Source organism: Stegostoma tigrinum, chromosome 1 (assembly GCF_030684315.1).
Source record: "Stegostoma tigrinum isolate sSteTig4 chromosome 1, sSteTig4.hap1, whole genome shotgun sequence".
NCBI classification, from domain to species: Eukaryota; Metazoa; Chordata; class Chondrichthyes; order Orectolobiformes; family Stegostomatidae; genus Stegostoma; species Stegostoma tigrinum.
The window spans coordinates 125,924,964-125,948,498 of NC_081354.1; the positions used below are offsets into that span (position 1 = coordinate 125,924,964).

General features: G+C 41.9%; 1 protein-coding gene across 1 annotated transcript; it reads right to left on the minus strand.

Moving 5' to 3' along the window:
• Nucleotides 1–406: 406 nt before the first annotated feature.
• On the minus strand, nucleotides 407–21,619 carry LOC125452568 (mast cell protease 1A-like). Its single transcript, XM_048531195.2, has 5 exons — nucleotides 21,523–21,619; nucleotides 14,622–14,784; nucleotides 12,799–12,940; nucleotides 2,901–3,173; nucleotides 407–659 (listed from the first exon to the last, which is right to left on the minus strand). The coding sequence occupies exons 1-5, from the start codon at nucleotides 21,617–21,619 to the stop codon at nucleotides 477–479; spliced, it is 858 nt and encodes a 285-aa protein (XP_048387152.2). The 3' UTR covers nucleotides 407–476.
• Nucleotides 21,620–23,535: the final 1,916 nt, after the last annotated feature.

Here is a 23,535-nt window from a genome sequence, read left to right on the forward strand (position 1 = left end):
GGAGACATGGTAACTGGTGCCAACTGATCTTTCCTTCTGGAATCTCACATCACTGCTGGTCTAGAAGTTTTCAATGTTTGTGGACGATTTTAACGCTCACAATGTAAATCAAACTGATGATGTTGTAAGGGATGGTTCCAGTTCAAAAGCTCAGAGATTTGCAGAATCTGTTAGATTCTGTATTTGGTGAGATAGCATCTAATAATGACCATGCCTACACTGTAATGAAAAATTAATTTTAAAATCTCACTTACGTCTCTTTTTGACCCATTTCCACAGCTCATAACTCAGTCTGAGGATTCAGTCAATGAAATGTGACACATTTTGTGATGAGAATTTCACATATCAGTTTTTACTATACTTGAATGTTGTACAGTGCAGCAAAGGCATGAGTGAAGAATATGCAGGTCTTCCTGAAGCAAAGCAATTTAAAGACAAGCTAATAAAAGCAAAACCTCATAGCAGCCACACAATACTCAATAAAAGCCTCCAGCTGTCATATTGTAAGTTTCAACACCAATTATATTTGTAATCCAGTTAAGATATTTCTTTGAAATGCGAGTGTAAACCCCAGGCATCTTGGTGCTTAGGTCACGGGGGCCATATGACACAACGCCTTTGCACTTCTTGTCGCAAATTAAAGGACCACCTGAATCACCCTGGAATAGGGAAGTGAAAAATACAATAATTAAGTTGAATTGACTAAATTTAAATTTGTTCAGATTGTAATAGATTCTCGTCATGTTTAACTGTGCTTAGTACATGTGCACTTTTTAAGTTTTACTACGATGTTAAAATGTATACAACTAAGCAATTAATTGCAACTAATCATGGATTAGCTTCATTCCAAACAATCATAGAAGCTTACAATACAGCAGAGGCCATTTGATTTATTATGCCTGTGTCAGGCCTATGGGTGGCCAAGTGGCTCAGTGGTTAGCTGCTGCTTTGCAGCACCAGGGCCCCATGGTTTGATCCTAGCCCCGGGTGACCAACTGCATGGAGGCTGCAAGTTCTCCTTGTGTCTGTGTGAGCCTTCCTCGAGTTCAAGCCAAGGCCTTAACCCTGATTTCTATCTACAGATCCTGCTGAGCTTTTGCAGCAATTTCTACTTTTGTCTCTGATTTACAGCATTTGCAGTTCTTTTGATTTTTGTCAACTTTCCATCGTCCCACATACAGAAAACCCATGAAATGAAAGAAATTTTCTTCCACCTCTTGATTGATTGCTAATACTTTTGATTTCATGATATCCTGCTATTGAGCAAGGGCTTGCCACAGGGAACAGTTTTAATTTGTCTCCTCTATCAAAGCCCTCATTACCTTGAAAACCTCCATGGGATCAGACCTTCCATTTTTATGTTCCCTGGAGAATAGCCCTAACTTCAATCTCTCCTCATAACCAAAATGCTGCATCCCTGATGACATCCTGGTTAACCTTTATTCAACATCTTGAGCCTTTGCATTTTTGGTGCTAAAAATGTTGTTAATTCTCCAGCAGGATTCCAAACAATGATTTATAATATTCCATCATGAGCTCTTTCCTTTACATTCAATGTTAGTGTTTATAAATGAAAGTTACCCATATGATTTTTTAAATGCGTTATCAACTCATAAATCCCTCAGCTTATCAATGATATTCAAAGTCATGCTATTTATGGAAAATATCTGTTTTCGTATTAGTCTTCTCAAAGTGTATGACTTCACTTTGCTCTGCAGTCTCCATTGAACTCCACCTGCCACTCTTGTGTCCATTTCACCTTCTTGCCTGTGCCGTCCAGAATTCTAGGACCATGCTTATCATGAGGAGATGGTAAGAACTGCCAATGCCGGAGTCAGAGATATCATTATTGGTTGCCTGGCCAAGTTTTGTATCTTTGAACACTTTATAATTCTACTCCTTACCACTGAGTCAAGATCATAGGTGAAACTAAACAAAAGTAAAGGATCCAAAGATTATCTTGAGGGATCATTACTGCACCCCATGACTACTCTGAAAAGCATCAAAATAGCACCAGCATTCCATATTCAATGCTTTAGCTTCTTCTTAATTCCATGGCCTTTTATCTTCTTAAGAAACATTACATTGAATGCCTTTTAGAAAGGCTTTCTGATTTGAGATTTCTTCTTTGCTCAGCTTACTATGCTGAAAGTGTTACTTAATATTGGCTTCTTATACAAATTCCAAATGCTTCATGATTCTTTAACCAGGTAACACAACTTTAAAGTGGAGGAGGCTATGGCCTATTGTTGGTTTGATTGCTGTACTGTTAACCCTGGGACCCAGATAATGTTCTGGGGACCCAGGTTCAAATCCTACCACAGCAGATGGTGGAACTTGGATTCAATAAATATCTGGAATTAAGAGTCGAATGATGATTGTGAACCCATTCTTGATTGTTAGAAGAACCCACCTGGTTCATTAGCTCCCTTTAGGGAAGGAAACTGCCATCCTTACATGGTCTGGCTGACATGTAACTCCAGACCTGCAGCAATGAGGTTGACTCTTAAATGCCTTCTGGTCAATTAGAGTTGGACAATAAATGCTGCCTAGCCAGAGATGCCCTCATCCCGTGATTGAATAACAAAAAAGTAAGGAGCAGCAGGTTTAGAGGGGATTTGAGGAAAAGGCTTTTCACTGAGAAGTTACTAAGTATCAGGAATTCACTGCCTAAAAGGCTGAAAGAGTTGGGAATGTTCAAGGCATCGAAGAAGCATTTAGTTGAACACTTGAAATAGCATAGTTTACAAAGTTACCTATCAAGTACTAGAAAATGGGATTAGAATAGGTGGATGTTTGATGACTGGCATGTATACAATGAGCTGAAGAACCGCTTTCCAGTAAAACTTCAAATAATTTACTCCATGACTCTGTGATATCAACCACAACGGTATACTGACCTTGTATGAGCCTTTTCTGCCTTTTCTGTCACCAGCACAGATCATATCCTCGGTTACTACAAGCATACGTTTGGGATGAAGCATAGCTTTGCATTTTTTCCGATCTATTACGCTTATCTCCACTTCTTGAAGTGTGTCAGATGCAGGTTTTGATGGCCCTGTCGCTCCCCATCCTGCCACTGTACAGAGAGTACCAGGTTTCACATCTTCATTGTCATTTTTCGGTAGTTGGAGCAGTTGCACATAATTGTTAAGCTTTGCTTCGCTGGAAAGCTGTGGTACAACATGAGTGAATTAACACTTTTGATTTTCAAAAGGATAAGAAAGATTTGTACTATTGATTTATTGCAAAGGAGAATTGAAATTTTCAAGCTGTAAGAAAATTGTTTTCCCCCTTGGATTAAGCATTCTTGTGGTTTGGAATAAATACCATATCATACTTTTGTTTAGAAAACTATACATCTTATACAGGAACCAGGGCAGAAATGAAGAACAGAATTCAATGTTGATTGAGTGTTAAAAGTCATATTTTTCGGTTTTAAAAATTGTAAGAATAATGAATTGAGTGGAAGTGGACACAATGCTGTAAAATAAATGAAAGGATTTAGTTCGCAAAACATAAAAGGCTTTTGCTCTGATTTGATAAAATAAATTAGAAGAAACTAATAGAATTCTGTATCTTACATCATGAGTTATCAATTTAAAAGCCGGGAGTTAATAACGAGTCAATGTAAAACAATAATAAGACTACAGCCAGCAATCTCTTCAAACTGCAAAGCTGCCATGGGAACCACAATGTTTACATTGTTTTTCTGCCTATTGTGCTGACTAGATTTCTTGCAGTTTCTTTAACCTATGCCAATTTGTAAAATCCATCATAGAACATAGAATATGGAACAGTATAGCACAGGAATGGGCCCTTCGGCCCATGATGTTGTACCGAACATGATGTCAAATTAAAATAATCCCTTCTGCCTGCCCTTGGTCCATATCCCTTGCATATTCAAGTGCTTATTTACAAGTCCCTTAAATGCCCCTATTGTATCTGCCTCCATCATCATCCCTGGCAGTGTATTCCTACCACTCTCTGTGTGAAAAACTTGTCCCTCACATCTCCTTTCAACTTTCCCCCTTTCATCTTAAATCCATAAGATGTTAGTATTAATCTTTTAGTATTAGACATTTCAATTATCGGGAAAAGCTTCTGATTGTCAACTCTGTCTATGCATCTCAAAATTTGACTGCCTTCTATCAAGTCTTCCCTCAGCCTCCACTGCTCCAGAGAAAACAACCCGACTTTTTCTACCATCTCTTGATAGTTCATATTCCCAAATCCAGGCAGCATCTGGTAAACCTCTTCCGCGCCCTTTTCAAATTCTCCACATTCTTCTTGTAATGTGGCGACTAGAATTGAATGTAATACTCTAAGTGTGGCCTAACCAAAGTCTTAAAAGTTGCAACATGTCATCTTGATTCTTGTACTCAAATCCCAACTAATAAAGAAAGCATGCCATTCGCCTTCTTTACCACCCTATCTACTTGCGTGACCACTTTCAGGGAGCTATGGACTTGAACCCTAAGATCCCTCTGGGCATCAATGCTATTCAGGGTTCTGCCATTAACTGTATACTTTTCTTAACATTTAGTCTCCTAAAGTGTAGCACCTCACACTTACCCAGATTAAACTCCATCCACCACTTATCTGCCCCTACCTGCAACTGATTTATATTTCACTGTATCCTTTTACAACCTTCTACACTATCTACAGCTCCAATGACCTTAATATTGCCTGCAAACTCACTAACTCACCCACCTACATTTTCATCCAAGTCATTTAAAAATATTACAAACAGCAGAGGTCCCACTATGAATCCCTGTGGAACACCATTAGTTACAGACCTTCAGCCTGAAAAACACCATTCCACCACTATCGCCTACCTTCTATGGGCAAGCCAATTCCAAATCCAAGCAGCCAAGCCACTGTGTATCCCATGCATTTTAATCTTCTGGATGGCACTACCATGTGGATGAGGGTAGGGCAGTTGACGTGGTGTACGTGGACTTCATAGAACATATAGAACATAGAACATTACAGCACAGTACAGGCTCTTCGGCCCTCAATGTTGTGCCGACCTGTCATACCGATCTGAAGCCCATCTAACCTACACTATTCCATGTATGTCCATATGCTTGTCCAATGATGACTTATATGTGCTTAAAGTTGGCGAATCTACTACCGTTGCAGGCAAAGCATTCCATTCCCTTACTACTCTCTGAGTAAAGAAACTACCTCTGACATTTGTCCTATATCTTTGACCCCTCAATTTAAAGCTATGCCCCCTCATGCTCGCCGTCACCATCCTAGGAAAAAGGCTCTCCCTATCCACCCTATCTAACCCTCTGATTATTTTATATGTCTCAATTAAGTCACCCCTCAACCTTCTACTCTCTAATGAAAACAGCCTCAAGTCCCTCAGCCTTTCCTGGTAAGACCTTCCCTCCATACCAGGCAAAATCCTAGTAAATCTCCTCTGCACTCTTTCCAAAGCCTCCACATCCTTCTTATAATGCGGTGACCAGAACTGTATGCAATACTCCAAGTGCGGGCGCACCAGAGTTTTGTACAGGTGCAGCATAACCTCTTGGTTCCGGAACTCGATCCCTCTATTAATAAAAGCTTCAGTAAAGCCTTTGATAAGGTTCCACATGGTAGGCTATTGGAGAAAATGCAGAGGCACGGGATTGAGGGAGATTTAGCAGTTTGGATTAGGCTTTCTGTAAGAAGGCAACGTGTGGTGGTTGATGGAAAATATTCAGCCTGGAGGCAGGTGTGCCTCAAGGATCTGTTTTGGGACCACTGCTCTTTGTTATTTTTATAAATGACTCGGACGCAGGCATAGCTGGATGGGTTAGTAAGTTTGCAGATGACACTGAAGTCGGTGGAGTGGTGGACAGTGTGGAAGAATGTTGCAGGTTGCAGGGTGACTTGGATAAACTGCAGAATTGGGCCGAAAGGTGACAAATGGAGTTTAATATGGATAAATGTGAGGTGATTCACTTTGGGAGGATTAATAGGAAGGCAGAATACCGGGTCAATGGAAAGATTCTTGGTCGTGTGGATGTGCAGAGGGATCTTGGTGTCGATGTACATAGATCCCTGAAATTTGCCACCCAGGTTGATAGTGCTGGTAAGAAGGCTTACGGTGTTTTAGGTTTTATTGGTAGAGGGATTGCGTTCCGGAGCCGTGATGTCATGCTGCCACTATACAAAACGCTAGTGTGGCCTCATTTGGAATATTGCGTGCAGTTCTGGTCGCCCCATTACAAGAAGGATGTGAAAGCGTTGGAAAAGGTGCAGAGGAGATTTACCAGGACGTTGCCTGGTCTGGAGTGCAGGCCCTACGAAGAAAGGCTGAGGGACTTGGGTCTGTTCTCATGGGAGAGAAGGAGGCTAAGAGGGGATTTCATAGAGACATACAAGATGATGAGAGGATTAGATAGGGTGGACAGTGAGAGTCTTTTCCTGAGGATGATGACTTCAGCTTGTTCAAGGGGGCATAGCTGCAAATTGAGGGGTGATAGATTTAAGACAGATGTCAGAGGCAGGTTCTTTACTCAGAGAGTGCTAAGGGCGTGGAACGCCCTGCCTGCCAATGTAGTGAACTCAGCCACATTAGGGACATTTAAACAGTACTTGGATAAGCATATGAATAATGATGGGATAGTGTAGGGGGAGGGGCTTAGATTAGTTCACAGGTCGGCGCAACATCGAGGGCCGAAGGGCCTGTTCTGCGCTGTGTTGTTCTATGTTCTATGAGAAATCTTGTCGAAAGCCTTACTAAAATACATGTAGGCAACATCCACTGCTCTACCTTCATCAATTCATCACCTCCTCTAAAAATTCAATCAAATTAATAAGACATGACCTGCCCTGCACAAAGCCATGCCGATTGTCCCTAATCAAGCCATACTTTTCCAAATGTGCATCAATCCTATCCCTGAGAATTCTCTGCAATAGCTTCCCAACTGCAGTTTACTGAATTACTCATATTTCCCTTTGTAAACATAAATAAATCAAATTAAATGATCATGTACAAGAGTGGCATAAACTTAAATCGTATCTCCAATTTCCTCATCACGTATAAAAATTAACACTTGAAGCAATCCAACCAAATCTTATGCACATTAAACAGCCATGAATTCAGAGAATTTAAATCATGGTATCTTTGCACATTTTAATATAACACTTAGGTAATATCAAAATAGCAGGGAAATGGTGGAGAAATAAAAAAATGCCTAGATGCAGCATGAGACACCAGAATTATTTTGGATAATGTTACATACGGCAATGGCTCGGGTTAATTTGGAAGACTGCATTAAACTTCATGTAATCTGATGGTATCATTTTGTCTTGTTTGGAAAATTCAGGAAGAGTAACTTTGGATCTCAAAGGGGATAGATGTGTTACCTAAATCCCATGATAGTCCTGACAATGTCTAACTTATTCACTAAAATACTGCAGGGAAGGAAATATGCCATCCTCACCTGGTCTGGTCTCAACGTGACTCCAGACCCACGGCAATGTGGTTGATGCTTGACTTACCTCTGAAATGGGCACTAAAACTGTATCAATTGCTACAATGTCTCAACAAAAGAAATGAAACTGGACAGACCACCTGGCATCGACTAGGCACTGGAAAAGACCGACAAAGGGTCACTGGACTTGAAAACTCTTTTTTATCCAAAAATGCTGCCAGACTGCTGAGTTTCACCACTTTCAACTCTCATTTTACTCTTTTAACTGGATTTAAACCAAATAAGGTTTGGAGCCATGTAGTGCAGATGGAACACAGACCGTTTGGTGAGCAAGTTACTATGGGCGTTGGAGATCTAAAACCAAAACAAAAAGTGCTGGAGAAATTCAACATGTCTAGCAGCATCTTGGAAAGAAAAATGGACTTAAAATTTTGAGTCCATTGACCCTTTGTCAGCCATTATAGTCTATCTGTCCTAGATAGTGCTCCAGATAGAGTTGACAGACTTACCTGGATGACAGAGAGGTAGAAATTAACATGGGAAATAAAATGTGTGCATATGACAGGTATAAAGTAGAAAATAAAACTAAGAACCAAGAAGAATTCAGGATGTTGACAAAGCAAATAAGAGAAAGAAAGAGGGATTATGCACAAAGACTAGCAGCTAACATAAAGGGGAGTCCCAACATCTTTTATGGGCATATGAATAGTAAAGAGTGTTTCAAGAAGGAATGGGGTTGGTTAGAAATCAATAAAGAAGGTTTATTAACAGTGGCTGTGTTATGGTTGAGGAATTAAATGAATGCTTTGCAACTGTCTTTCCAAAAGTGAAGGTTACTTTCCAGGCCATGGACAGAGGAGAAAACATTCAAAATTAATAATAACATTGAAAATTATGGTATTGGTCATAATCTTTCAGTCTTCCTAGCACGAGCAGGGAGGAGGCCCCAGAAGACTGAGAACTGTAAACCTTACAGCATTGTTCTAGTAAGGTTGTAAGGATAATCCCAGCAATTGCAGACCAGTCAGTTCAATTTCGGTAGAAACAATTATTTAGGCTAGAATTAACAGTCACATGGAAAAAAAGTGGGTTGATTAGAAAAAGTCAGCATGATGTTCTAAAGGGGAAATTGGGCTTAACTAATTTGTTCAATTTTTCTGAAGTGGTAACAGGAAAGGTCAGATGCTGCTTATGTGGCGTAAATGATCCCATGGAAGGTATTTGATACAGTGCCACACAGCAGATTTATGAGTGAAATTGTTGGTCATGGTATAAGAGGAACATTAGCAACATGAATTCAAAATTGGAATAGTGTTTAGGAACAGAGAACAATTGTCAAACGATTTCTTCTGGGCTGGAGGAGGGATTGTAGTAGAGATCCGCAGGTGTCATTTTTGAAATTCTTGCTTTTCCTAATATATATTCATGATCAGGACTTGATATGTAGGGGATGTGGAACTTGAAAGAATTGTAAACTGTGAGGAGGACAATGCTGAATTCCAAAAGGACAAGTTGGTAGAGTGGGCAGTTAGATAGTGGATGACTTTCAATGTAGATATGTGAGGTGATGGACTTTGGTCCGAAGAACTTTGCAAAACAAGATAAAATGAGGGGTAGAATTCTAAATGAGCTGCAGGAGCAGAAGGTGCTGGGTGTAGATGTCCACAGTTCATTGCAGGTGGCAGGACAAGTGGGGAAAGCAGTTAGTGAATCAGGAAGCAATGTTAGATTTATTAATAGAGGCATGGAATGCAAGAACAAGGATGTCTTGTTAAATTTTGACATGGCACTTCTTAGACTTCAATGGGACTATTGTGTATAGTTGTGGATACCACATTACGAGCAAGATGTGGATACATTGGAAAGATAGTGCAGAAGTGCTTTACAAGCATGGCGACAGGAATGAGAAACTTCAGTTATGAGAATAGATTGATGGATCTGGTACTGTTCCTTTCCTGCTATTCATTCATGGGATGTGGGCATCACTGACTGGCTAGCATTTCTTGCCAGTCCCTAGTTTCCCTGAAGAAGGTGGTGGTGGGCTGCCTTCATAAACTGCTGCAGTCCTCCTGCTGGGGTTGACCCTCGGTGCTATGAGGGATGGAATTCCAGGGTTTTGAACCAGTGACTGTGAAGGAACAGTGATATGTTTCCAAGTCAGGATGGTGAGTGACTTGGAGGGGAACTGGGAGGTGGTGGTGTTCCCATATGTCTGATGCCCTTGTCCTTCTAGATGGAAGTCATTGTCGGTTTGCAAAATGCTATCTGAGGATTTTGGGTTAATTTTTGCAGTGCATCTTGTAGATAGTACACACTGCTATTACTGAGTTTCACTGGTGGAGGGAGTAGATGTTTGTGAATGTAATGACAATCAAGTGGGCTGTTTTGTCCGGGATGGTGTCAAGCTCATTGAGTGTTGTTGGGGCTGCACTCATCCAGGCAAGTGGGGAGTCTTCCATCAAACTCCTGGCTTGTGCCTTGTAGATGGTGGACAGGCTTTGAGGAGTCAGGAGATGAGTTAGTCGCTGTAGTATTCCTAACTTCTGGCCTGCTCTTGCAGCCACTGTGTTTATGTGGTGAAACCAGTTGGGTTACTGGTTAATGATAACACCCAGGAAAGTGCCTTGCAAATAGGCAAATTTCGGTAGTGAATCTTATAGATGTTACATGCTGCTGCTACTGTGTGTTGATGGTGACAGGAGTGAATGCAGTGACAATTAAACAGGCTGTTTTGTCCTGGATGTTGTCAAGCTCCTTGAGAGCTGTTGGAGCAGCGCCCATGCCAGCAAGTGGGGATTATCCCATCACACCTCTGACTGAGCCGCGCAGATGATGGAAAGGCTCCTGGGAGTTAGGAGGAGAGTTACCTGCCCCAGGATTCCTAGGCTCTGACCTAATCTTATGGCCACTACATTTATACAGAAATCCAGTTCAGTTTCTGGTCAGTGATAATCACCAGCATGTTGAGAGTGGCGTAATTGAATGCTGGAGACGCCATTAATATCAAGGGGTTATGGTTAAATTCTTTCCTGCTGAAGATCATAGATTCCACCCAGTGTGGAAGCAGGCCATTCAGCCCATCAAGTCCACACCAACCCTCTGAATGCATGTCATCCAGCTTCTCTATCCTTATAACACTGAACCTCCTATCACTAATCGAGCCAGCCTTCACATCCCTGGACAATTCAGCATGAGCAATCCACCCACAGCACACCTTTGGAGCACCTGGATGAAACCCAGACAGACACAAGGAGATTGTGTAAGCTCCACACAGACAGACAGCTGAGCGTGGAATCAAGCCCAGGTCCCTGGTGATGTGAGGCTACAGTGCGAACCACTGAGCTACTGTGCCACCATTGCCTGGCACTTGTGTGACATAAATGCTACTTGACTGGACACGTGCAGCTCTGATAACACTCAAAGTTCAACATCATTCAAGACAAAGACACCACTTGAATGATATCACATCTACTACCTTCAATATTTTCTTCCTTCATCAATTGTGGGGATTGTTTCAAGATGCACATCATCTCCTGGTGAGAAGAAGGCTGAGAGCAGATTTGGTACATGATTTAAAAATCCTGAGTGAGCTTGATAGAATTGATCGGGAGAAGCTGTTTCCACTCATAAAGGAATAAGAATCAGAGGAGATCGTAGGGCCCTTTTTTCTAAAGAAGGGTCTAGACACGAAACGTCAGCTTTGTGCTCCTAAGATGCTGCTTAGCCTGCTGTGTTCATCCAGCTCTACACTTTGTTATCTCACATCACCCTCACTTCTTTCGGACATCACTTTAAATCTGTGCCCACTGATTGTTAGATAGGGTGATGTGAGACAAACCTTTACCACACAGCAAGGAGCAAGGTTTTAGAATGCACTGCCTGGAAATATGGTAAGGCATGTCAATTGTTGCATTATACAACAGATAGGGGTAGGACTTATATATTAATGGTAGGGCCTATGGTAATGTTGCCGAACAGAGGATGTAGGTGTTCAGGTACAGAGTTATTTACATTTTGTTTCAGAAATAGGCAGATTGATCAAAAAGGCATTTAGCATGCTTGCCTTCATTGTTCAGTCCTTTGAGTATAGAGCTAGGAAGTCTTGTCAAGTTTGCACAGGACAATGCTAAGGCCTCTTCTGGAATACTGTGTCCAGTTCTGGTCGCACAGTCAGAGAAAGGATGTTATTTTGGAAAGGGTTCAGAAGATGCTTATCAGGATGATGCCAGTATGAAAGATTTGAGTTATAAAGAAAGGCTGAATAAGCTGGAGAGATAGTAGGAACTGCCGATGGCAGAGAATCTGAGATAACATGGTATAGAGTTGGATGAACTCAGCAGGCCAAGCAGCACCAGAGGAGCAGGAGAACAGACATTTCGGGTCGAGACCCTTCTTCAGAAATGGGGAAGGGGAAGGGGATTCTGAAATAAATAGGGAGAGAGAGTGAGGCGGATAGAAGATGGATGAAGGAGAAGACAGGTGGAGAGGAGATAGACAGGTCAAAGATCTGAATAAGCTGAGACTTTTCCCACTGGGGAGTAGGAGGTTGAGAGGTGACCTTATAGAAATGTATAAAATAATGGGGGTTATAGATAGGGTTAATAGTTGTTGTCTTTTTCCTATGATGGGGGATTTCAACACGAGGAGGCATATTTTGAAGGTGAGAGGAGGGAGGTTCTAAAAAGACATGAGGGAAAAATCGTTTTCACAGAGGGTGGTTCGTGCATGGAATGAACTTCTTGAGAAGTAGTGGATGTGGATAAAATTATAATATTTAAAACATGTTTGAACGAGTACATGAATAGGAAAGGTTTGTAGGGACATAGGCCAGGAGAAGCCAGGTGGGTTTGTTCTGCATGGACAGGTTGGACTGAAGGGCCTGTTTCTGTGCTGTATGACCCAATGACTCTATTCATGTAGATATCAGGTGATTTGTGTGCAAGGATATGGGAAAAAGCAGATGATTTGCATGATGTAATGATAGTCGTTTGAGAGTCCATGCAGGCATGATGGGCTGAATGGCCTCTTCCTTTCTGTACAAGTTCAGTGTTTCTGTGACACAATCAAGTTCAAATCTGATTCCTGTTCCAAGCCAGGCAGACAGCTGAGCCTCATTGTCAGTTCTCACACCTGAAGAAGTACAGCACAAAAACTGTATTATTCAGTGTGTCTGAATCTTTGTTTGCTGCACCTTAATGGATAAAACTGATAGACTTCAATAAATTCCTGTCTATTAAAATAACTCGAAGAAACAGAGCAGGTAAAACTGTTACTCCTTTCTGAAATAAAAGACTATTATTTATCGAAATTAATAGCTTGAAACACCACAAAACTACCAGAATAAAATAATTAAAATTCATACTTCAAGTAGCATGATATCATTTTCTTTAGTCACTGTGTTAAAATGTGGATGGGGCAGCTGCTTCTTGACTTGGAATTTTTGTTGACTTTTCTCAGTCTTTGAAAGAGAATCCGCTCCAAGAACAACTTGCAAAGTGTCCTGCCTGCGTTTCATGAGACAGACATAATTATTCTTCATTTTCATCATAAAAAACAAGCGTGAGGCAATCATGAGAAAAGGAACAATGAGGGTTTCAAATGGCGTAAGAATAACAAACCGAACAAAATGGAGCAACATATACTATTTACCATCTGTTTCTTACCAAAGTCAAAGCTTGAATGCTCAATGCTGAGGAAGATCATTTGGTTCAACCTGTCTATGCCAATACTAACCCAAGTGAATTTGCTACCATCTGCATCTATGGCTTCACCCTTTTCCTGTGCCCCTTTATACTTGTCTCTCTGCTATGTTCCATCCTAGCATGCATAAATTTTGTACTTAAATTGCAGCTGTCAGTACTTGAAAAGTTGGCATTTTACTAAAATGCTTTCTTTGAGCTTTTCCAAAACGTTCTATTTTTACTCCAAACTTCCAGTAATGACATTTTTACTTTTGTTTAGCATATATGAAGTATTGTAATTTACAAAGAAAAGCATACTCACATTTGGGATTGTGGTTTTTCATAGAATCCCCAGCGTGTGAAAGCCATTCAGCCCATTAAGTCCACACTGCCCCTCAGAGGACCATCCCACCCAGAACCAATGCTGCCACTGTATCCCCGTATCACAGCATTTCCCAAGGCTAATCCACCTAGCCTGTAAACCATGGATGCTACGGGACAATTTAGCATGGCCAATCCACTTAGACTGTACATTTTGGAGTGTGGGAGGAAACCCATGCAGAATGGGGAGAACGTGTAAACTCCACACAGACAGTTATCTAAAGCTGGAAATGAACCCATGTCCCTGGTGCTGTGAGACAGCAGTGCTAACTACAGAGCCACTGCACTGTCACTGTGCTGCTTATCCAGACAATAAAAATGAAATGGAAAACAGTTGAAAAATATTCAATGTAGAAATTCCAATTGAGTTTGGGAGACCGTATCTGGCCAATAAATTGGTTGGCCATTCCTTAGCCTCAGTGTCACTGGTGTTCCCCCATACCGCCATTGTGCTCTGTCACTGATGTTAGCAATGTTGGATCTGAGAAGTTCCCAATGTAGAGAATTCCAGTCTTAGCCCACATCCTCCTGTTTCACAGACATTGAATGGAACTGGTAACGGTCCTGTCTATTCCAAAGCTCAACATCAACCTTATACATAACCCAATATGTGTAGAGCCAAGTTAATTTCTGTTTCTACAAGTACAATTCCAACAAGCATTTCCCATGTTATGCCCCATTAAGTACAGTTCTGTTCTGGCCATTTTGCCAGAACTGCCTGCCACTGTGAATGAGCTTCATTGATAATTTTGTGATGCCTGCAACTTGTATTGTATGGCTACAGAAAGAAGGCCATATTATTGAAAACAGACTCACTGTATACTTATTGATAGACTTTAGTTTGATGAGAGGATTTGACGTTGGTACCATCAAGCCATTATTCATGCAAATTATACATAATATGTGCAATGGTCATTTTGTTTAAACTGCAAACTCATCAAATAAACTCATGTTCATATTAAAGAGCTATTTCATGTTTTGCCATCTGATAATAAGGCAATTTAATGAACGTGAATAATTAGAAGTAATTGATGTGGTCTGGGTGTGGGAGACATGTAATTGATAAATTTGAGTCAATAATCGTAATAATACTTCATTTATATGCATACACATGACAACTTACGTTTTACAATGTGCTGCTGTCAGTATCCATTTGGTACTGATCAAAGCCCCTCCACAGTTATGCACATAACGTTTTCCTGGACACTTATTAACTTGGATCGAGACCATATAAGGTTTTGAATGGGGTTTCACTTTGTGTCCTCCAATGATTTCCACACCATGATCTGTATGTAAAAAAGATATTGAAGGTTATTAAAGTGATGAAATAGGCACTAAATTATTATAGTTTCTCTAAAATGGGATTCCTCCCATATTCACCTTTAAGATATGTTTAAATCCAATACCTGGCAGATGGTGGAATTTGAATTCAATAAAAAAAAGTCTGGAATTAAGAATCTACTGATCACCACAAATTCATTGCTGACTGTCAGAAAATCCCATCTGGTTCACTAATGCCCTTCAGGGAAGGAAATCTGCTGTCCTCATCCCATCTGGCCGACCTGTGACTCCAGGCCCACAGCAATGTGTTTGATTCTCAATTGCCCTCTCAACTGGTCTAGCACAGCATTCAGTTGTACCAATTGCTGCAAAGTCTCAAAGAAAAGAAAAAGAACCTGGCATCAACCTTGGCAACAAAAAGATAACGGCAGAAACAGCCCTGTCGACCCTGCAAACACCTCCTCACTAACATCTGGGCATTAGTGCCGAAATGGGAGAAACTGTCTTGCAGACTAGTTAAGCAGAAGCCTGACATGGTCATATTCACAGAATGATACCTTACAGGCAATGTCCCAGGCACCACCATTACCATCCCTGGATATGTCCTGTCCTACCGGTAGAACAGACCCAGCAGAGGTGGGGCACAGTGGTGTACAGTCGGGATGGAGTTGCTCTAGGAGTCCTCAACATTGGCTCCGAGACCCATGAAGTCTCATGCCTTCAGGTTGAACAACCTCCTGCTGTTTACCACATACCATTCTCCCTCGGCTTATGATCAACACTCCTCCATGCTTAACAACATTTAGAGGAAGCACTGAGGATGGCAAGGGCACAAAATATACTCTGGGTGGGGGATTTCAATGTCCACTACTAACAGTACCTAGGCAGCAGTACTACTGATCGAGCTGGTTGGGTCCTAAAGGACATAGCTGTTAGTGTGGGTCTGGGGCAGGTGGTGAGGGGAACAACAAGAGGGAAAAACACACTTGACCTCATCTTTACTAATCTAGCAGGTGCAGTTGCATCTGTCCATGCCAGTATCGGTAAGAGTGATCATCACACAATCCTTGTGGAGATGAAGACCCGCCTTCACATTGAGAATAACTTCCATCGTGTTGTGTGACACAATCACTGTGCTAGATAGGACAGACTTCACATAGATCCAGCAGCTCAAGACTGCATATCCATGAGGCACTGTGGGCCATCAACAGCAGTAGACTTATACTCCAGCACAATCTGCAACCTTGAAGCCTGGCATATCCCCCACTCAACCATTACCATCAAGTCAGCGGATCAACCCTGGTTCAATGATGAGTGCAGGAGGGCACACCAGGAACAGCACCAGGCATGCCTGAAGATGAAGTATCAACCTGGTGAAGCCACCAAACAAGACTACTTGCACACCAAACAGCGAAAGCAACAAATGACAGACAGAGTTAAGGGATTCCATAACCAATGGATCAGATCTAAGCTCTGCAGCCCTGCCACATCCTGTCTTGAATGGTGGTGGACAATTAAACAACTCACTAGAGGAGGAGGCTCCACAAATACCCCCATCCTCAATGAGGGAAGAGCCCAGCACATCAGTGCAAAAGATAAGGCTGAATCTTTAGCAACAAACTTCAGCCAAAAGTGCTGAGTGGGTGATCCATCTCAGCCTCCTCCAGTGGTTCCCAGCATTACAGATACCAGTCTTCCGCCAATTTGATTCGCTCCACGTGATGTCAAGAAATGGTTGGAGACACTGGATACTGCAAAGGCTATGGGCCCTGACAACATCCTGGCAATAGTGCTGAAGACTTGTGCTCCAGAACTTGCCTCTCCCTTAGTCAAGTTCCAGCGCAGTTACAACACTGGTATCCACACAACAATGTGGAAAATTGCACAAGTATGTCCTTTCCACAAAAAGCAGGACAAATCCAACCCAGCCAATTACTGCTTCACCAGTCTACTCTCAATATCAGCAAAGTGTCATCTACATTGCTATTAAGCAGCACCTGCTCAGCAGTAAACTGCTTAGTGACATCCAGTTTGGGTTCCACCAGAGCCACTCAGCTCCTGACCTCATTATAGCTTTGGTTTATCCATGAACAAAAGACCTGAATTCCAGAGGTGAGGTGAAAGTGACAGGCTGCATTCGACTGAGTGTGTCATCAAGGAGGCCTCGCAAAACTGGAATCAATGGATATCAGGGGACAAAATGTCCTGTGGTTGGAGTCATACCTGACACAAAGGAAAATGGTCATGATTGTTGGAGGTCAGTTATCTCAGCTCCAGGACATCTCTGCAGGAGTTCCTCAGCATAGTATCCAAATGTCTTCGGATGCTTCATCGGTGGCTTTCTTTCTGTCATAAGGTCAGAAGTGGGGATATTTGCCAATGATTGCACAATGTTCAGCACTATTTGGGAGTACCCAGATACTGAAGCAGTCTGTGCGCAAATGCAACAACATACAGGCTTGGGCTGACAAGTGGCAGGTGATATTTGTGCCGCACAAATGCCAGGCTATGACCATCACCAATAAGAGACAAACTAACCCCTTGACATTCAATGGTGTTACTATCATTGAATCTGCCACTATCAACATCCTGGGTGGTATCATTAATCAGAAACTCAACAGGACTCACCACACAAACACAGTGGCTACAAGGGCAGGCCAGAGGCTGGCAATACTGTGATGAGTAACTCACCTCCTGACTCCTCATAGTTTGTTTGTCATCTACATGGCACAAGTCAGGAGTGTGATGGAATACTCCCCACTTGCCTGAATGAGTCAATATTGATTGCCCATCTCTTGAGAAATTGATGGTGAGCTTCCTTCTTGTTCCTTTGCCATCCCTGTGCTGTGGGTAGAAATGCAATGTTGTTCGGGGTGGGGGGAATGCCAGGATTTGACCCAGAGACACTGAAGGAATGGCAAAATATTTCCAGCTCAGCATGGTGAATGGCTTAGAGGCAAACTGCAGGTGGCAGTGTTCCCATGTATCTGCTGCCCTTGTTCTTCTAGATGATGATGGTCATTGGTCTATAAAGTGACTTGCAAATAGGCAAATTTCGGTAGTGAATCTTGTAGATGTTACATGCTGCTGCTTTGTGTTGATGGTGACAGGAGTGAATGCAGTGACAATTAAACAGGCTGTTTTGTCCTGGATGTTGTCAAGCTCCTTGAGAGCTGTTGGAGCAGCGCCCATGCCAGCAAGTGGGGATTATCCCATCACACCTCTGACTGAGCCGCGCAGATGATGGAAAGGCTCCTGGGAGTTAGGAGGAGAGTTACCTGCCCCAGGATTCCTAGGCTCTGACCTAATCTTATGGCCACTACATTTATACAGAAATCCAGTTCAGTTTCTGGTCAGTGATAATCACCAGCATGTTGAGAGTGGCGTAATTGAATGCTGGAGACGCCATTAATATCAAGGGGTTATGGTTAAATTCTTTCTTGCTGAAGATCATAGATTCCACCCAGTGTGGAAGCAGACCATTCAGCCCATCGAGTTCACACCACCCCTTTGAATGTATGACAACCAGTTTCCCTATCCTTATAACCCTGAACCTCCCATCACTAATTCACCAAATCTTCACATCCCCGGGCACTATGGGCAATTCAGCACGGCCAATCCACTCAACCAGCACATCTTCAGAGCACCCGGATGAAACCCAAACAGACACAAGGAGACTATGTAAGTTCCACACAGACAGACAGCCGAGGGTGGAATCAAACCCAGGTCCCTGGTGCTGTGAGACGACTGTGCTATCCACTGAGCCACTGTGCTGTCATTGCCTGGCTCTAGTGAGATGTAAATGTTCAGCTCGTCTGAAGCTCTGCACTATTCTCCTCACAGTGCACAATTTTCAAGTTTTGCATCATCCACCAATGGTAATATTGTGAACTGTTCACCATTGTCTACATCATTGGTTTACATCACTTCAACAGCATTCCTGTCAATCCTCTCCATTACCGCATCAGAAACTCAAATACATTAATGAACAATGATTTGCACTAATCCTGGCTTTCCTTAAACAACTTATATTCCTAAACTGATTAAAGTGAGACAATTCATTAAGTTCGATATTTACCTGTATATTTACTGCTCAACGTAGACACATTCTGCTCCTTTCTTAAGCATAATAGGAAATGTAGCCAATTCTATGCGAATCCAATGGAGAATGTAATTTTGGAAAAGTGAATAACTTTTATCAGATTGAATCGACAGTCACAGGGCAATAAGGAAGTAAGTAAGAGACATTGTGTCCTCTCCAATCTTGTGTCTAGTGGAGTGGGCCTCCGAGGCCCACTCATGGCAGGAACTGGATGCCAATCACTGTACATGGAACTTTGCAGTGGCTGCCCGCACACAGTGGTGCACCTCAGAGGGAACGTTGTTAGTAAGGCTAATAGCGAAAGCAAATATCATAGAGTGAATGAAAATATGAAAGGATATCTGCAGACAACTGCAGGAAGGGGTCACCTGACCCAAAACATTAACTCTGATTTTCTCTTTGCAGATGCTGTCAGAACAGCTGAGCTTTTCCAGTCACTTCTGTTTTTGTTGCTGATTTACAGCATGTGCAGTACTTTTGGTTTTCACTGAATATCTGCAGAACCTGTTTGCTGATTAGAATATGCGATGTTTAAAAATTTGTTCATGGGATGTGGTCATTCGCTGGCTGGGTCAGCATTTATTGAGTATCCCTAATTAACAACGGGGCAGGTATGTGTCAACCACATTGCTGTGGGTCTTCAGTCAAATGCAGACCAGAAAAGAAAAGGATGACAGATTTCTTTCCCAACAAAGAAATGAGTGAACTTGATAAGTTTTGTGATGACAATTGGCAGTAGTTTCATGGTCAGTATTTGTTTAGCTTGTTATTCCAGCTTTTTACTGAATTTGAACACACCTCCCCAGCATATTACTGGAAGGCTAGTCCAGTGACATAAGACAGATAATGACAGGCGAAATTGTAAAACATTATAATGAAATTTGGGAAAAGTGCAACTTGCGACTATAAATTGTCATGTTGACTGTGTGATGGGGGCGACTTTAGTGCATTTCTATTGCGTATGCCCCAGCAAAGGTTTGTAAAATAAAGCCTGTAATTGCTGACCCAAACTTGTGTGTCTGTTTTTGCAAAAGTATTGTTCTTTAAGTTTCTCTACAAGCAAAACTAAACTGACTGACCTGTAATTCTTCTGATCTAGAGTGTAAGACTTGCAATGATAGTCCTCTGGCATAATCCCTGAGTCTAACGAAGATTTAAAACTATGCTGAGTGCCCCTGCCATTTTCAGGCTGCTCTCTCAGTATCCCAGGATATGCCTCATTTGGTCCTGATGTCTAAAGAAAATGAGGTCTAGACAACCTATCTAAACATATAAAAGTAGAAGGTGCTGTAGAAACTCAGTAGGTAGTGCAATATCTGTGGAGAGAGAAACAAAGTGAACCTTTCAACGCCAGCATGACTTATTTATTCTAAAGATAAATCCTATTGACTTTGAAATAGTAACCCTGTTTCTATCTCAACAGATGCTGCTTGACCTGTTCAGTTTCTCCAGGACTTTCTGTGTTATTTCCAATCTCCAGCATCTGCAGTACCTTGTTATAATTTAAGTTTATCTAATACCCCTTCCTTATAAATTTTAACCCCTTCACCCTACTGAGGCAGCAGAGGATAGGACATAAAATATCATCACCTATTTTATAATGTCTCCAAAAGTTAAAATTGTCTCTATGAATATCAAATCTGAAATTTGATGAGCATTTGAAGTAAATAGACCTGTAATGCCATGGGAATAGAATGAAGAATTTAATTGGGACATAGACAGCACAGTGGCTCACAATGCCAGGGACCTGAATTCAGTTCCAGCCTTGGGCAACTGCCCGTTTGGAGTTTGCACGTTCTCCCTGTGTCTGTGTGGGTTTCTTCAGCTGTTCTTGTTTCATCCCACAGTCCAAAGATGTACAGTTTAGGTGTGTTGGCCATGGTAAATTGGCCATTGTGTCCAGGGATGTAGGCTCAGTGGATGAGCCATAGGAATTGCAGGGTTGTGGGAATAGGGTGGTGGTAGGTCCAGGTTGGGGGCTCTTCATGGGGTTGGTGTGGACTTGTTTGGCCAAAAGGCCTGTTTCCACACTGTAAGGATTTGATGATTCTATGAGTAGCTTTGAGTGAAAGAGATTCCTTCTGTGCACCATGATTCAAGAGCCCAGAAGAAAGCACTACTTGTTTCTGCTAATATTATGAATCGATTAACTTGCCAGACAGTTCGCTAGCAATTTATTTTTATTTCTTAAAATTAAGAAATAAAAGTAAATCAAAATGTAAGGAAGTAGATATCTACGGCAACAATGTAGAAACAAAACATTGCAGATGCTGGAAATTTGAATTGAAAATAAAACAACAAAACGTTAGAATTTCTCAGCAGGTCATGTGTCATCTTTGGTAAGAAACTGCATTAATGGTTAAGGTCCAGATGACTTTTAATCGGAATTAAAAGTGTGGAGGACTGATAAAAGGTCATCCCAATTTCAAACATTCACTCTAGATAAATGACAAATATTATACAGAATAAATATTAACATATCAGACATTGAGCATTTCGATCGGTTTTAAGACACACTTATTGCCACATGAGGATTATTAGAATAAATTAAAATTCTTGAGCCATACTAATCCACTTATAAGGATTATTATCATAAATTATAATATAAATGTGCTAAGTATAAGCTAATTTTGTTACTTACAGGTTGGAGCGAGGCAAACAGCAATCAAAGAAATAAACAGAGCACGTTGCAACGATTTCATTGTCACCTCTCTTGTGGTGAGAAATAAAGTTCTCATTCAATTTATAACAAACTCAAAAGGATGTGGTTTGTTCCCTTTGATGTCATCTCTAAGAACATTCCCATCACGCATCAATTCCAGCAAGTCACATGATATTAACCAAAGCTGACCTGGTATCATCATTAATACTAAGACATTGGTAAGAAGAAAATGGTGATTCACGAAGCTCAATTTTAGATATCTTAGAATGCCTACAGTGTGGAAACAAGCCTTTTGGTCCAACATGTGCACACTGACCCTCAAAGCATCTCACCCAGACCCATCCCCCTGTGACCCACGCATCCTTGGACACTATGGGCAATTTAACATCCACATCTCTGGAGTGTGGGATAAGCCTACACAAACATGGGGAGAATATGCAGACTCCGCACAGATAGTCACCCGAGCGTGGAATTAAACCTGGGCCCCTGGCACTGTGAGGTAGCAGTGCTAAACACTGAGCCTCCATGCTGGCCCATATCTAGATCCATTAATTTATTTAGCATGAACCATTTGAACTTGTGCTCAAAACCATCCTCCGTTGGCTGTCTGTGTGGAGTTTGCACATTCTCCCAGCGTTTGCGTGCGTTTCCTCTGGGTGGATTGGTTGCCTCCCCAGCCCAAAGATGTATGGGCTACGTGAATTGGCTTTTGTCTCCCCTGGAGTTTAGATGAGTCCAGTGACTTACTTGAAATATATCAGGCCCTGAGGGGCTAAAATTGTTACGGAGATAGTGGGAACTGCCGATGCTGGAGAATCTGAGATTACACGGTGTGAAGCTGGATGATTACAGCAGGCCAAGCAGCATCAAAGGAGCAGGAAAATTTTACTTTACAGGTCGAGAATTTCTGAAGAAGGGTCTCGATCAGTAACATCAAACTTTCCCGCTCCTCCGATCCTGAGGGGCCATGACCAGATGCTTCCTCTTATGAAAGAATCGAGAACTAAGCACCTTAGTTAATAACAAGGGTTTGCCCAGTGAAGACTGAGATGCAGATATTTTTTATCTCAGAGGGTTGAGTCTTTGAAATACCTTCCCTCTAAAGGCAACGGATGTAGAATCATTAAATATATTTTACTCAAAGGATTCTTGATTGCCAAGGAAGAGAAAGACCATTGGGGTACGAAGAATGTAGAGTTGAGGTAAAAAGATCAGCCATGATCTCATTGAATGGCAGAGCAGTTAAGAAGCATCCTGTGGTTTGTTCTGCTTCTTTGTGCGTATTTTAAACAAAAGTTCTGTTTTGAAACCATATAAAAGATGTAATTCAATGAAGAGGGGAAGAGAACATGCCAGAAACAGCACCAGGCATAGCTAAACGTGAGGGGACAGAAGCCAGTCTTGAGCCAATTTGCTTCATCCCACCTCTTATCAAAAAAAATTGAAAACATTAAATAAAGCAAAGACTGTTGGCCTTGATGACATTCTCACAATCGTATTGAAAATTTGTGTTTCAGAATCAACTGTCCCTCCCAAGCTGTTTCAGTAGTTACGGCACTGGCAGATACGGGGCAATGTGGAAAAATGCCCAGGCATGTTTTGTGCACAAAAATTTAGTGCAAATTCACTACGCTTTGTTTCCCCAATGTAGAGGAGACCACATTGTGAACAGGGAATGCAGGAGGCTAGATTTTGGGAAGTACAAGTGAACTGTTGCTTCACCTGGAAGGTATGTTTGGGTCCTTGGATACTGGGGAGGAAGGAGGAAATGGGCAGGTGTTGCACCTTCGCCGGTTGCAGGGGCAGGTGCCATAGGGCTGTGGGAAGGTGTTGGTGGTGAAGGAAGAGTAGACCAGGGTGTCCTGGAGGGAACGGTCCCTGTGGAAGGCGGATAAGGGAGGGGAGAGGAATATGTGTCTAGTGGTGGCATTTTCTGGAGGTGGCTGAAATGTGGAGTCTGATAATCTTCTGGGTGTGGATGCTGGTGGGATG

Bases quoted from the DNA above. Each gene is read 5' to 3' on its own strand.
- LOC125452568 (XM_048531195.2), bottom strand. From the start codon at position 21,619: ATGAGAACTTTATTTCTCACCACAAGAGAGGTGACAATGAAATCGTTG. The intron at 14,785-21,522 runs GTAAGTAACAAA...TTTTACATACAG, and splicing joins TGTTTGCCTCGCTCCAACCT to ATCATGGTGTGGAAATCATT. The intron at 3,174-12,798 runs GTATGAATTTTA...GTTGTACCACAG, and splicing joins ATGATATCATGCTACTTGAA to CTTTCCAGCGAAGCAAAGCT.